At 44.6% G+C, this 15,081-nt stretch overlaps 1 protein-coding gene and 1 non-coding gene across 5 annotated transcripts in view; one reads left to right on the top strand and one right to left on the bottom strand.

Moving 5' to 3' along the window:
- Positions 1–10,381, bottom strand: part of LMO7 (LIM domain 7) — a 249,815-nt gene extending 239,434 nt beyond the window's left edge. For 2 of the 4 annotated variants that reach the window (XM_066236564.1, XM_066236565.1), the window contains exon 1: positions 9,992–10,367. In XM_066236564.1, the coding sequence (XP_066092661.1) occupies positions 9,992–10,051 (60 nt within the window). In that variant the 5' untranslated portion in view covers positions 10,052–10,367. Of the gene's footprint in view, positions 1–9,991 lie in introns of all 4 variants that reach the window. The other 2 variants (XM_066236557.1, XM_066236563.1) reach the window with 2 other exon arrangements.
- On the top strand, positions 2,644–2,719 carry TRNAS-GCU (transfer RNA serine (anticodon GCU)). Its single transcript has one exon. It is a non-coding gene; the product is annotated as a tRNA-Ser (tRNA).
- Positions 10,382–15,081: the final 4,700 nt, after the last annotated feature.

Below are 15,081 nucleotides of genomic sequence, written 5' to 3' on the forward strand. Positions count from 1 at the left end.
GGACCCCTGGGATAGAACCTGCTGTGGAACCAAAAATGGAAAGTAGTTCATCTTACAGCTTTAGATAGAATGAGGACCAAGAGTGCATTCTCCGCCTGACCTATAAATCCTTTACCATGATTTATGACCAGTGTCACTCACTCAGGCAGTAGAGTGCAGTGATTAAAAGGTAAGGCTGTGGAGTCAAACTTGTCTGGGTTCAAATCCCCAACTACCACTTACTAGTCCTAGAGTTTCCCTGAGCAAATATTTTACCTCTCACCCCAGCTTTGCCTCATCTGAAAAACTCACCCTGGAGTAACAAGAGTCCTTCATTATAAGGATATGTGTGTATAATGCACTTGCCACATGTCTTGTACATGGTGGGGGGGGGGGGGAATACTAGTTGCTTCAATTGCCAGTTACTCATCTTCTCTTGTAAAGCATTCACCAGTAGGTATCTCACTATTCAAGTCAGCCTATTCTGGTGTAGGACAGGCCTTTATTTATAGAAGGGTCTTCAAAATACTTGAGGCAAACAAAAAATATCACTGTAACCAATCAGTTATTACCAGTTCTGCCCTCTGAACCCACACAAAATTTTCCTAACCTCTTTCCTTAAGAAAATCGCTACTGTACTTAAAGATAATGTCTGGTGCTGAGCAAAAGCAACATCATCTAAATTCACTCAAGCACCAAATTAAGCATCCTGTACCCAGAAATTATTCAAGCACCTTATGGGGGGGGGTTACAATTTAGAAAGGTTGTTTATGGGGCTGTGTTGGATTCATTTATAGAATTTGCTAATGGCCATCTCCTAGGAGCAAAGTGGCAGACTGAGTGCATTAAATCTCTGTTCTCGAAGTTGTGACAGCTATTACCCTTATTAAGAGCTTTGGTACATCAAAAGTGTTTTTAAAGAAACACACCCAATAATTACCTTCAGAAACTAAAGAGTCAGCACATGCATGCATAATTTTTCTTTCCTCAGTCTCAAATGCATTTGTGACAGTTAATAGGCTTAAGGCAACCTGCAAACATCAAGTAAATAAGCCAACCCTTCTGATTGGACACAAAACATTCATTCCTTCAACAAACCTTTGAGGCCTTTCTGTCAGGGACTGTAGGACACTAGAACAACAGACAGCTGCAGATGCTAATAGATAAAATAGTTTGCCCTAGAAAATCTATTTTCTCCAAACTAGAAGAGTCAGGCAAATTTGTTGATATTGCTTTGGATATTTTTTAAGATTTTATTTATTGATTTTACAGAGAGAGGAGGTGGGGGTGGGGAGCAAGAAGTATCAGCTCCTAGTTGCTTCACTTTAGTTGTTCATTGATCGGTTGTTGTATGTGCCTTGACCAGGCAAGCCTAGGGTCTCAAACCAGCGACCTCCGCATTCCAAGTCAACGCTTTATACCAGGGGTCCCCAAACTACGGCCCGCGGGCCACATGCGGCCCCTGAGGCCATTTATCCAGCCCCCGCAGCACTTCCAGAAGGGGCACCTCTTTCATTGGTGGTCAGTGAGAGGAGCATAGTTCCCATTGAAATACTGGTCAGTTTGTTGATTTAAATTTACTTGTTGTTTATTTTAAATATTGTATTTGTTCTCGTTTTGTTTTTTTACTTTAAAATAAGATATGTGCAGTGTGCATAGGGATTTGTTCATAGTTGTTTTTTTTATAGTCCGGCCCTCCAACGGTCTGAGGGACAGTGAACTGGCCCCCTGTGTAAAAAGTTTGGGGACCCCTGCTTTATACACTGCGCCACCACAGGCCAGGCCCTTTGTATTTCTTAACATTCTCAGAACACATGCTTTTCTAGAACTCAAATGCTATTATGTTGAGAAGCAGTTTACAAGGAAGAAGTGGGTAAAAGGAGCCAGTCAGTCCCAACAGCAGTTCCTTACTAGCCAAAGCACTCCTGGCATCCAGAGAGAGACAGGACAAGATCACTGCATGAAAGGACAAGAACCAAATGAACTAAGTAAATCAGCACTCTCCCTGCCACACACTCAGGGAATTATCTGCTCAGCCTAGGAGAAGCTTTAAGAATTTCTAGGTCATGACCAATGGTGGCACAATGGATAGAACATTGACCTGGTATGCTCAGGTCCCAATTCGAAACACCTGCGTCACTCACTTGAGCACAGGCTTGACAGCTTGAGCCCAAGGTCACTGGCTTGAAGCCCAAAGGTAGTGGCTGGAGCCAAAGGTCACTGGCTTGAGCAAGGGGTCAGTAGTTTGCCTGAAGCCCCCACCCCCTTTTACCTGTCAAGGTACATATGAGAAGTAATCATTGAACAACTAAAGTGCCATAACTATGACTCGATGCTTCTGATCTTTCTCCTTCCCTCTCTCCCCCACTTTTTTTTTTTTAATTTATTCATTTTTAGAGAGGAGAGAGAGAGGAGAGAGAGACAGGGGGGAGGAGCTGGAAGCATCAACTCCCATATGTGCCTTGACCAGGCAAGCCCAGGGTTTTGAACTGGCGACCTCAGCATTTCCAGACTGATGCTTTATCCACTGCACCACCACAGGTCAGGCTCTCCCCCACTTTTAAAAAATCATAATAATAATAAATAATATAAAGGAATTTCTAGGCCTTACAAATGGCTGAAGAAACATCAAGGTATTCTGCTTTCTTAAAATGGCTAACTGTGGCCCTGGCCGGTTGGCTCAGTGGTAGAGCGTCGGCCTGCTGTGCAGGAGTCCCGGGTTCAATTCCCGGCCAGAGCACACAGGAGAAGCGCCCATCTGCTTCTCCACCCCTCCCCCTCTCCTTCCTCTCTGTCTCTCTCTTCCCCTCCTGCAGCCGAGGCTCCATTGGAGCAAAGTTGGCCCGGGCGCTGAGGATGGCTCCATGACCTCTGCCTCAGGCGCTAGAATGGCTCTGGTCGCAACAAAGTAACACCTCAGATGGGCAGAGCATCGGCCCCTGGTGGGCAAGAGGGGTAGATCCCGGTCAGGCACATGCGGAAGTCTATCTGACTGCCTCCCCGTTTCCAACTTCAGAAAAATACAAAAATAAAAATAAAAAATGGCTAACTGTCCCATTCTTCATCTCATAATTTTGTTGAGACTGTCAAAGGTCTATCTCCAAACAACCCAAAAGAAAAACAAGACAGCCTGACCTGTGGTGGCACAGTGGATAAAGCGTCGACCTTGAAATGCTGAGGTCGCCGGTTCGAAACCCTGGGCTTGCCTGGTCAAGGCACATATGGGAGTTGATGCTTCCAGCTCCTCCCCCCTTCTCTCTCTCTCTCCTCTCTCTCCTTCTCTGTCTCTCTCTCTCTCCCTCTCTCTCTCCTCTCTAAAAATGAACAAATAAATAAATAATTTTTTAAAAAAGAAAAACAAGACAGCTCAGGGAATACTTTTTTAATGGCCCCACTTATCCATGACCTTTGTAGATTCACCTCACCAGGCCAGACGCCTTCTGAGCCTTTTGTGCCTCATTTAGAGGGGACAGAACACTCCTTGTATCAACTTCATCCTTCCTCACTGGCAGAAACTCAGTAAGTCATCTGTTAGATAAATGCTTAACATCATTTGTGATCTGAGAAAATCTAGAAAATTTTGTATCTTTCCTTTTATTTATCGGGAAAACACAAATGACAATTCTTCAATTCTGGCCAGAATAGGGAGAAACTGGAACCCCTGACCCTTGTTCATGATTGCAAATCAGCACAAAGCTTTCAGAGGGTAACTTGATGATATGTACCAAGAACCAGAAAATCATTCATTCCTTTTGACCCAGTAAGTCCACTTCTCTAACTGGTTCAAGGATACTCTGTTCTACTAACGGTACCAGTTCTCGTTTTTTTGTACTTTCCTATGCTTAAAAGGAGCTTTCTGTGCACCAGTACACTGGAAGGCCCAGAATGACGGACACTGTACTGGAATCCTCCCAGTTCCTCAGGAAACACCTTGACTTATCTGTTTACACTTCCTGGAGTCAGACTGTTCTAACGGCATCCCTACCCTGGTTCCTATCAGTCTGTATCAGCTCCTTCCCAAGAGGATCTTGTGAACTCTCTTCCCCTACCATCCCTCCCGTTCTAGGATCCTTTCTTATTTGCCAACTAAAGATGTGTTCAAGAAATAGTAAAATGCTGCATAAAGAAAACAAGGAACAAATTGATATAGGGACATTTCTTGGCTGTTCAAAACTCCCCTGAGAAACCTGTGATGCTAGAAATCAGAAGAATGGTTGCCTATATGAGAGGTAGAGACTAACTGTCCTTCTGGAAGAGAACTCTCTTGAGTGATAAAAATGTTTTGTGTCCTAACTGGGGTGCTGGTTACATGAGTATATATACCTTTGACAAAACTCCTGCAGATGTACACTTAAAATCTATGCATTTCACTGCATGGAAACATTGCCTAAGTGAAAATAAACTACTCTGACCATTCCTGAAAGCCGTGCTAAATGCAACTTCAAAACCACACCACTAGTTATAACACCACACAGTCTGAGCCCGCAGGCAATGTGTTTGCCCCATGCCAGCCTCGTCTCACATGTAGCCACCTCTGTGTGCCGCTTGACTCACCCGGCAGACGCAGGCTACCTCTGAAATGCCACCAGCACACACTGGGCAAACTCCCACTATACCGATTAGCTGACAGCACTGGTCCCTCACACTCTATTTTTAAGTTTGGGGTTTTTTTAAAGCTAGTCTTTTTATCAGGTATCATGCCAAGTCCTCCAGAAAAAGTTAAAATACTATTCCTGCCCTCAGTCAGTTCACAGTCTAATACGGAACAATGGATATCAGTATACCACAGAGTGCAAAAGAAGAGCTATGCAAGAGCAATAAAGAAGAGGAAGGAATGGGTGGGGGTGAGAGTTTGGTGGCTCAGAAAAGGCTCACATACAGGTTGACCGTAGCCCACACGTGGAGGGATGAAGAGCAGGGGTGGGTATGATTAGGTCCACAAGGACTAAGGAGCAGCCAATGCACACCAGCCTGGAGGAGAGGAAACAGCATGCCACGCGCATGCACGAGGAGAGACGGCAGTGACCAGGGGCGCTCGCCGCCTTACATCAGCATCTCCTTTAAATGGCAAGACCAGCACGGGGAGGCTCAAAGAAGACAGCTGAGGCCCAGGGGAGTAAAACAGCAGAGCCAGGACTCGAACAGTGACTTGATTTCAAAACTGTTCTTTTTCCCTCCTTTTTTTTCAGTTTTATTGAGATATAATTAATATAGCTCTGTATAAGTTTAAGGTGGTCAGCATAATGACTTGACATACATATATTGTGAAATGATCACCACAATAAGTTTAGTTAACCCCCCTCTCCTCCTGTAATTACCAAAAAAAAATTATTTTCCTTGTGATGAAAACTTTTAGGATTCACTCCCTTAGCACCTTTCAAATATACCATACAGCAGTGTGAACTATGGTCACTCTGAATTTGCTGAAGGAAGTCAAAAGGCACAAACTTCCAGTTAAAGGATAAATTAGTACTGGCTATGTAATGTACGAAACTGTACTCTCAATCTTTATGCTAGCTGGCAACTACACAAACAGTTATGGAGAAAATAACCCCAAAATAAAGACTGACACATAGGCAGGGAGATTATAGGGGGCTCTGAATGCTATACTTCACAGCATTATGTAAGGACTGCCGATTTTTAAATCTTCTCATGACTCCCCAGAAAACAAGGAAAATAAAATCAGGTTTGTATTCTGAAAGCATGAGTTTGACTGCAACAGCTAGTATAAGAATTACTTTGTAACATTTAAAATGTTTAATATCATAGGATTTTCAGGTTTAAATAACCTTTTATTGAAATGATATGTAATTCCCAGAAAAGCTCCTGTGAATTCAATAACATTTTCAAATGAATGTTTAGGTCACTCCACATACATGTGAAGAACAACAGGACAAACTCATGAAAGCTTCATCCACAAACAACACAGGTGTGCCCCGAGGATCCATGTGTGCCAGGCAAACCCTTTCAGACCGCATCACTAGCAGAAGGAATGCAGTTTACAGAGAAAAAGGAAAACCACTTAGAAAGGCTTTGTTGTATCAATTGGGTACCAGCAGAATGCAATTCTTTAATAATTTAGAACCAAAGGTAAATTTAGGTGGTGACCAGCACCTCCCTGAAGAATAAAATGGGGGCAGGTGGAGAAACAGACCAGTTAGAAGCCACTAGGGAGGGATCCATTCTATGCTGCCAGGCATGGCAATGAGCTTTGTTGGCATCCCTTCAGTCCTTCTACATGGTGACAGTGATACTTAAGAATCAAACCCAGAGATAACAGGAAGAGCAGGTAAGCAGGCAGGGGGTGAACTGTTAGCCTCTTCTGCTCCAGCCATAAATACTATTGCTGGATTTAAACCTCAACCTAGAGAGGCATGTAAACTCACAGACTAAAAACTGGTGACCAACCAATGCAATGAGTCATATATCCACTCTCCAATCTCACTGGTATTTTGACTGATTACAAGGCATAAAATGCCCCAAAACAGGGAGACAGAGGAAACTATTAGGTATAGAAAATTAAAAGGTGCTTCAGAAAAGGGCTAAAATTAGAGGGTCCTGGCTGCATTTTCTACCACTTCATCGCCGCCTCCATGACCTTGTTAGAATCAAGATTCCCCTCTGCCTTTGCCTTCAAACCATTACACTATTTGGTTTTAAACCACTGTTTAATCATAAACCAGCTCTGCTCCATTATTACTATTCCAAACAGCATTTTCAACCAGATAATATCCAATATCATTATGTTGAATTAGCTTAAAGGGTGGCATTCCTCTATTTGTTTTGAATTGAAAAATTTAACTAGAAGTTAAGTATATATACACTCTAAATAAAGTACCTACGTACAATTTGAAATAAACAAAACAAAGAGTCATAAAATGACAGTAATTGGCAGAATAACAACCACTAGCCTTCACCTCACCCTTTCTCGTCCCCCTCCCAAAATAAAATAAAAAAAACTTTAACTTTGGTTGTGACAATAATACATTAGCTATTTAAAATCACAGATGGAGAAGAGAAATGGTAAGGACATACTGACATGGACTCCGGTCATCATTCAAAGTTTTACAAGGTTATTGGAGTTTCTTGACCTTGGGCTATTCAAAGTTGAGGCTGAGATTAAAGGTAGCAGATTATATTGTATATAATACACGTATTATATGATGTCTTGTTATAATGTATATATGCATATATATATACATAAAATAAATGAATGACCCACTATGTTTCAATATATGTAAGGAAAGTATCTCAGAAAGGAAAAATGGAGCAAGAATATTAGCAAGCAGGAAAAATATTTACAATATAATCTTCCTCACTTTCCAAAATACTTTATAAAATACACTTTGGAATCAATATTTTGTCTTCAATTTAGGGGTTCTCAGAGTTAAAGAAGTTGTGGCAATAAGAGAGTCATTCATTATGCTTCTTTTTTGGTAAAAACGATATTTTTTAAATATGTGCTTTGGTTGTAAAGGCAAAGTTAAGGAAACAAGCAAATATGGATACTAAATGAAAATATATAAATAAACCTAAGCATGAACACACTAATGCCACTTCAAGTGCCTACAGTATACCAGTGTGTATGAATATGTAACCCCATTTATTCACATATCTGCAATAAACAGACTGCCTTGCTCCCTGAAAAAATAGAAAAAAAACACACCACTTAATTTTAGTTTCATATTATATTAAAATCATATACCAAAACCTTTAGAAAGATTTGGCTCTCTGCTAATAGCGATCAAAACACTTTTGAGTTGCCAAATCATTGCTGAAAAACACTTTTAGATGGGGTGGGATGGGAGTGGGAAGATGAGCATATTTACCAGGCTCTCTATTATATCCTTTATCCTAAAACACTTGCCCATCTTTATTAGATAGAAATCTCTCACAGAAATTCTATATAATTATGAGCAAGCTACAATAAACAAAGAATTTTCAGATTTTAAAGGTGTGCACACTAAAAAAGAAAAGGGTGTGAAATCATCCATGTCCACAGACTTCCCGAAGCAAAGACAGAACATGCAGATACAAACTCCACACAGGAGCCATGTATGACCAAAAATGTCCCCATAGTTCTTCCCTGCCTCCTCCCTCCACCCCCAACACTCAAATGCAAAACAGGAAGTTTGATTTCTTTTCTAAAATTATGCAGAACAAACACTACTAATGGAAAATTACCTTTGGAAGCCTTGACTTCCAAAGTTTATGAATGAGGGAAGTTATTTCTCTTAACTATTGTACATTGCTGGAATTTTTCCACTCTCATTTCAATTCAAAATACAGTGTTTATCCTCCTCACAACCTCCCATGCCCTCCCTCACACCTTTCTAAGTCACCTTGAGACTAGCTCAAAGTTTCAGTCTAAAACAGACACCAAAAGTTAATTTCTTAGACTTCCTCTACCGTCTAGTGGATAATGCTACCCACATTTCACATTCTTTTAGAGTAAAAACTGTAACGTTGAAAGTTTATTCTCTTTATTTTTTCAACATGCATACATTTATTTATTTATGGACAAATGAATTATATTTTTTTAATTTATTGATTTTAGTGAGAAGAAGAGAGATAGAGACAGGAACATGGAGCTGTTCCTACATGTGCCCTGACCAGGGATGGAACCAGCAAACTCCGCACTTCGAGACAATGCTCTAACCCACCAAGCCATCCGGCCAGACCTATATTCAAACACTATTTGCTTTGGGATTCTTGACTATGTTGTTTTTCCATAGAATAATTTTTAAACCGAATTTTAATTTTTAAATATTTAAGCCATATTTACATAAATATGAATTAATTTAATATGAATTATTAAATTTAAACTAAATATGAATAAACCAGCACCTGGCATTAATAACTCCTAAATGACTGCAAGGCCGGTGTAGGCAACAATTTTCTAACAATGTTCCTGATTCACATCTGCTGGGAAGACTTCTTTAGCATTAATTTAAAAAGTCATCTTTTCATCCAGTAGACTAAGGAACCGTTCGAAGTCCTGGTGTTAACCTTCAACAGATGTTAACCCAAAGACATTGATAAAGAAGCCTCTAAAACAGGGGTCCCCAAACCAAGGCCCTGGGGCAGCATGCGGCCTCCTGAGGCCATTTATAGTCCCAGCCGCACTTCTGGAAGCGGCACCTCTTTCATTGGTGGTCAGTGAGAGGAGCATAGTTCCCATTGAAATACTGGTCAGTTTGTTGATTTAGATTTACTTGTTCTTTATTTTAAATATTGTATTTGTTCGCATTTTGTTTTCTGTTTTTTTTTTACTTTAAAATAAGACATGTGCAGTGTGCATAGGGATTTGTTTAGTTTTTTTTATAGTCCGGCCCTCCAACGGTCTGAGAGACAGTGAACTGGCCCCCTGTGTTAAAAGTTTGGGGACCCCTGCTCTAAAAGATCATCTCCTTTTTTTAATGGGAAAGAGGGGTAGAAGATCTTATCTCTGAGGCACAGATGGGAAAGGAACAACCCTCCAGTGAGTGACTTATCTCATCAATGGCCGACTTTGACAGAAGTAAAAGCACTGACTTCCAGCCCCAGGCTCCTGATGCTTCCTCGGAAAAAGCATCTCTCCGGGAGCGCCGTGGGTGCTGAAACTCCTCCACCCTCCCACACGACACACACTTAATACACTGCCGTGCAGGTATGTGTCCGGCATCGTCACTTTTAGTCACCGAAAGAAACGCACCCCAGGACCCTGGGCCAGCTCTGCCCCGCAGAGAGACATCCCGGGCGTCCCGGTGCCGCCGCGGGCTGGTCCACAGGGATGCGCGGTCCCCGAACCCGACCAGCACTCGACACCGCCCTGGCAGAAGAGCTCTGGGGAAGCTTAGCTGGCTGTTAAAAGACAGAAGCACAACGTGCAAGGTTCCCCCAACTGCACGCGCAAACTAGCCGCCGCCACGCGCCCGCGAAGGATCCGGGGAGAGGCTGAAGCGCAGAGTGGCGGGGTCGTCCTCACCTTGCGACGCCGCAAACCTGGGCAAAAAGGAGAAAAGTCACTCACCTCCACCCATCTCTGGGCTTCGGCGAACGCTCCGGCGCAGTCGGTCTCGCCCTCCTGCATCGCTCCCGGACTAAGGCAGGACTGGGGGGGAGAGACGCGTGGGCGCGGGAAGGGGCGGGGGTCCCTCGCGCGTCTCGGCCGCTGCCCCGGCGCTGCTCCGGCGGTGGGACGCCCGGGCGCTCCCTCCTTTGTTGCGTTCTGCAGCTCGCTAAGGGTTCGAACCCACAAGAACTTGAAGACGTGGCTTTTTCTAAACTCTTGAAAACGGCCCCAGTTCCACGGGGACACGGGCAGCTGGGCACGGCGACCGGAGGCAGCGCGCGGCACCGGCAACTGTTCGAGCTTCAAAAGTCGCTGCGCTGCCACCGCCTCCCCGGAAAGGCCCCGCCCCAGCCCACCCCGGGCCGCCCAGCCTCCGCTTCCGTCCGCCCCCCTGCGGCTCCCCGGGCTCCCCGCCGCGGCCACAGCCGCCCTTGTGGTCGAGCTGTCTGGGCCTGGGGCTGCGGCGGTCCACCCGAGGCCCCGCCGGCCACGCTCCCGCTCCCGCGCTGCCCGCCCGGACCGCAGCCCCGCCCCGAGGGCGTGCGCCCCCGCGGCCGCATCCTTCCCGCCTCCGGACGCCCGGACGCCTTCCCTCTCCGGGGGCCGCTGGCAGCGGCGCCCCCGCGGCTCGAGGCAGCCGGGCCGGCCTGACATACCAGGAATAGCTGCACACAATTGCACCTTTCCCGGCCAAGAAACTTCCCCCGCGGGCAGCGCGGCCCGCCCACCCCGCCGCGCTCACCTGCGGCCCAGCCCGCTGTCGCGGCGCACGGGCCCGGCGCCAGGTGTGCGGCGGCCCCCAGCCCGAGCTCTCCGCCCTGCGCAGCAGCCCGGCCCTCCTGGCGGCAGGTGAGGGTAGGGGCCTAGCCACAGGCCGCCCATCGCCCCCAGCCTGGGCTGACCGCGCTCCGCCCTGCTTCCAGGTGGGAGAGATGGAAGGTACCGCCCGCCTGCAAAGGGTTCGAGTATCAGGAAACCCTGCTTTTCTCCCAGCCCTCGCGCACTCCGCCCAGTTCAGACCATTGGACCTCCCTCACCCTGAGCGTTAAACCCTCCACCCGTTGTGGTTTGGGTCCACTCAGCGGGAATGAGGTGACAGTATCTGCAGCGTCCCTGAGTAGGTGCACAGTGCTAGAGGGTCGTGAGCTCTTGGGTTGGCTTACTCGGGTTCTGTACTCATACAAATCAGGTCCGAAAGAAACCTGCTCTTCTGTCGTGACTCCCTTAAGACCTCACGTTCCTGAAACCCTAGCCAGGCTTCATGTTAATGGCAGAGCCTAGAGGAATGTAAGGATGGATTCTTATTCCTTTAAAGGAAGCAATCTTTATTCCTTTCCCCCGTGGTTGGTTGATTACTCTTTATGATGGAAAACGATATCCACCCTGGCTGGATAGCTCGGTTGGTTAGCTTACTGTGGGGAAGGAAACATAGAGGTTGTCAGTTCAATCCCAGGTCAAGGCACATACAGGAACAGATTGATGTTCCTGTCTCTCTCTCTCTCTCTCTCTCTCTCTCTCTCTACTTCTCTATCTAAAATCAATAGAACAAACATTTTTAAGAAAGAAAAATAACATCGATATTTAACAAATGTCTACATTTTACCATATTCACCACCTTTTTGCTGAGGAATTAAAGATATTGTGGTATTTCACTCCTAAATATGACAATATACATCTCATTTTTAAAAGGACACTCTCTTCATAACCATCTTACCATTTTCACAATTAACTAAAGCTAAAACTAATTACCTAATATCAATTGTTACAGAACAGAAAGTGTTTGTCCACCTGCACTAGCAGAGCCAAACACTAGACACCAAGAATTACAGTGGAGAAATGTTGGCAATTTTATTATGAATGCCGCCATCCAGGAGAACTAAAAGCTAAACTCAAAAATCCAGTCCCAGATGACGCGTAGGTTACAGATTATGTAGGGCACAATCACAGCAGGCCCTGGCTGAGGGGTCCCATCTGTCAGGATGGGAGCTGACTGGTGTGAGGTGAGGTAAGGGTACTCAATCATTTCTTCAGGTCTGTAGGACAGCTCTGAGGTCTCTTTCCAGTGTCCCTCTGTTGGTCTCATGAGAAAGTAGCAAGGGGGGGGGGGGGGGGCGGGTCCTTCTCCCTTAGGAACTGAAACATAACTTGGCCTGGCAGAGTGCAGACCATCTAACCATTAGTAGATCTTAGATGATTTCTGCTGCCTGGGAGGTTGCTGATTATTAGGGGAAGGGCTAGGTCTCTGAGGAAAGGACAGGGTTGGTGAAGGGAGAGACAAAGAGGTTATTTCTGGAATTAAGTTAAGATTAAAGCTAAATTTAATGAAAGTCATAAGTGAAACCAGAAATATCAAAGTTAGTGCTGCCTGTCACCAATTCAGTCAAATAAGTAGAGACAGATAGAATCTTGATGGGAGCTTTATTTAGATGTCTGGCAATCTAGGGAGACGGGTTACATTCCAAAATTGCCTCAACCCCTGAACCCCAGACAACCTTTTTATAAGAGGAAGGAAAAGATAGGAGAGGGTTTTGGAACTTCAAAGGAGAGTTAATCAAATCAGAGTCAAAGTTAATTGGATCGTCAGTGGGCATTTAGTCCTCGGAGTACAAAGGCTTTGCTTGCAGCACCCTGGAGAAGTCATGGAGGAGGCCAGTTCAGGCATCCCAGTTCCCGGAACAAAGCTTTGACTTGCACTAACCATTATTCCCACTGATCATAACCAAAGCCACCATTACTCAAGCTAAAATTTTAAGTCTTAAGTTTCCCTATCATAACAATCATTGGTTATAGTTTATACTCAATTCAGACTGAAATTCCCCCTAACTGATCCCAAAATGTTTTTTTCAGCTGACTAACTCAGACCAGAGTCCAAACAATGACCACACATTGCATTTGGTTATATCTTTTTATAACCTAGACTAGCCTCCTCCTCCCTAACCCCTATTTTTAGAATGACATTGTCCTGTTAAAGAAAAGAGGGTAGCCTTCTGGATTTATTTTATGGTGTCTTTGTGGTGTCTTCAGCATAATTCTATTTCCTCTGGCCCTGGCCGGTTGGCTCAGTGGTAGAGCGTCGGCCTGGCGTGCAGGAGTCCCGGGTTCAATTCCCAGCCAGGGCACACAGGAGAGGAGCCCATCTGCTTCTCCACCCCTCCCCCTCTCCTTCCTCTCTGTCTCTCTCTTCCCCTCCCGCAGCCTAGGCTCCATTGGAGCAAAAGATGGCCCAGGCACTGGGGATGGCTCCTTGGCCTCTGCCCCAGGCGCTAGAGTGGCTCTGGTCGCAACATAGTGACGCCTCGGATGGGCAGAGCATCGCCCCCTGGTGGATGTGCCGGGTGGATCCCGGTCGGGCGCATGCGGGAGTCTGTCTGACTGCCTCCCTGTTTCCAGCTTCAGAAAAATACAAAAAATACAAAAAAATAATAATAATAATAATTCTATTTCCTCTGTATTTCCTGTTACCTGGAAGTTATATCTAAAGGCTAGATTACAACTCATTTACTCTTCTGAATAAAGACTTCACCTGTATTGTTCCTGTTTGGGGTGAGTTATTGAGGATAGGTTTTATCTGTAGGTTTATTTTTGTTCAACTCTTTTTTTCATTGTCACTATTTATAACCAATTGGTGTGTTTAGAAGAGCTGAGACTTTTTCTTGCTAAAATGAGAGACCAATGACTAGACCACCTGTTTGTCTCCTGGCAATACTATGATCAGACCAAACTCAAAATGAGGATGAAGGGATAAAAGAATCTGGAAATATTTTTCTCTTTTTGGCTATTCAAGATCTATTGTGTTAAATATTTAGTGAGCACTGTATATATGTAAAGGACTAGATGTCATAATAGAAAAGTGAAAAAAAGTTTAGACACTGAATGTCATATACTTATAGTTTAGTAGAAAGACAGACATTCCTTAATCTTTGTGAGCACTGTTTCAGATGTTAACTACAGTCACTAGTGTGGACAAAAAACAGGCCACATATTAAACTTGACAGCCTGACCAGGCAGTGGTGCAGTGGATAGAGTGTTGGACTGGGATGCGGAAGACCCAGGTTTGAAACCCCGAGGTCGCCAGCTTGAGCACAGGCTTATCTGGCTGGTGTGTGGGATCATAGACATGACCTCATGGTCGCTGGCTTGAGCCCAAAGGTAGCTGGCTTGAAGACCAAGTTTGCTGGCTTGAGCAAGGAGTCACTCGCTCTGCTGTAGCCCCCCATTCAAGGCACATATGAGAAAGCACTCATTGAACAACTAAGGTGCCGCAACGAAGAATTGATGTTCCTCGTCTCTCTCCTTTCCTGTCTGTCTGTCCCTCTTTCTCTGTCCCTGTCAAAAACAAACAAAAAACCAAACAACAACAAAAAAACCTGACAAACTCAGGGAAGGCCTGCATGGCAGCCTTACAAACTCAAGACCTAGAGTAACCATATAGGAAGGTACAAAATTAAAACTTTCTAACTAGGCCTGACCTGTGGTGGCACAGTGGATAAAATGTCAACCTGGAATGCTGAGGTCCCTGGTTCAAAGCCCCAGGCTTGCCCGGTCAAGGCACATATGAGAAGCAGCTATTACTATGAGTTGATACTTCCCACTTCTCTCTCTTTCTCTCTCTCTCTCTCTCTCTCTCTCTCTCTCTCTCCTCTCTCTAAAATCAATAAAACTTTTAACTAAAAGTTGTTCATGGTGGGTATCATCCAGTATTTTTCCCTAACAGCGGTCAATGTTTACCTTAACTGAGCCTGTTGTCTTTTTGCATCTAAGATAACATACCTTTGGACTATCAAAGCACAAGCTCCAGAGCAGAGAACCACAAACCCCCTCATTATTATCACGTTCATTGATAACTGCTAACTATCCTATACCCACTGAGGGAAAAGAAGTATGTGTCTATTTGTTCTATTTTTATCCAACCCCAGAGCTTCCCTGCTTTGCTTTCTCCCCAGGTAACTGATGATGTGTTCTGATGTATAAAATAAGTATTGAAACTGTCATTTTCTGGAACATTTTCTCAATCCCTTGAGATTTTACTTCCCAGCAATTGTCATCAG

The sequence above is a fragment of the Saccopteryx bilineata genome, chromosome 6, assembly GCF_036850765.1.
Source record: "Saccopteryx bilineata isolate mSacBil1 chromosome 6, mSacBil1_pri_phased_curated, whole genome shotgun sequence".
NCBI classification, from domain to species: Eukaryota; Metazoa; Chordata; class Mammalia; order Chiroptera; family Emballonuridae; genus Saccopteryx; species Saccopteryx bilineata.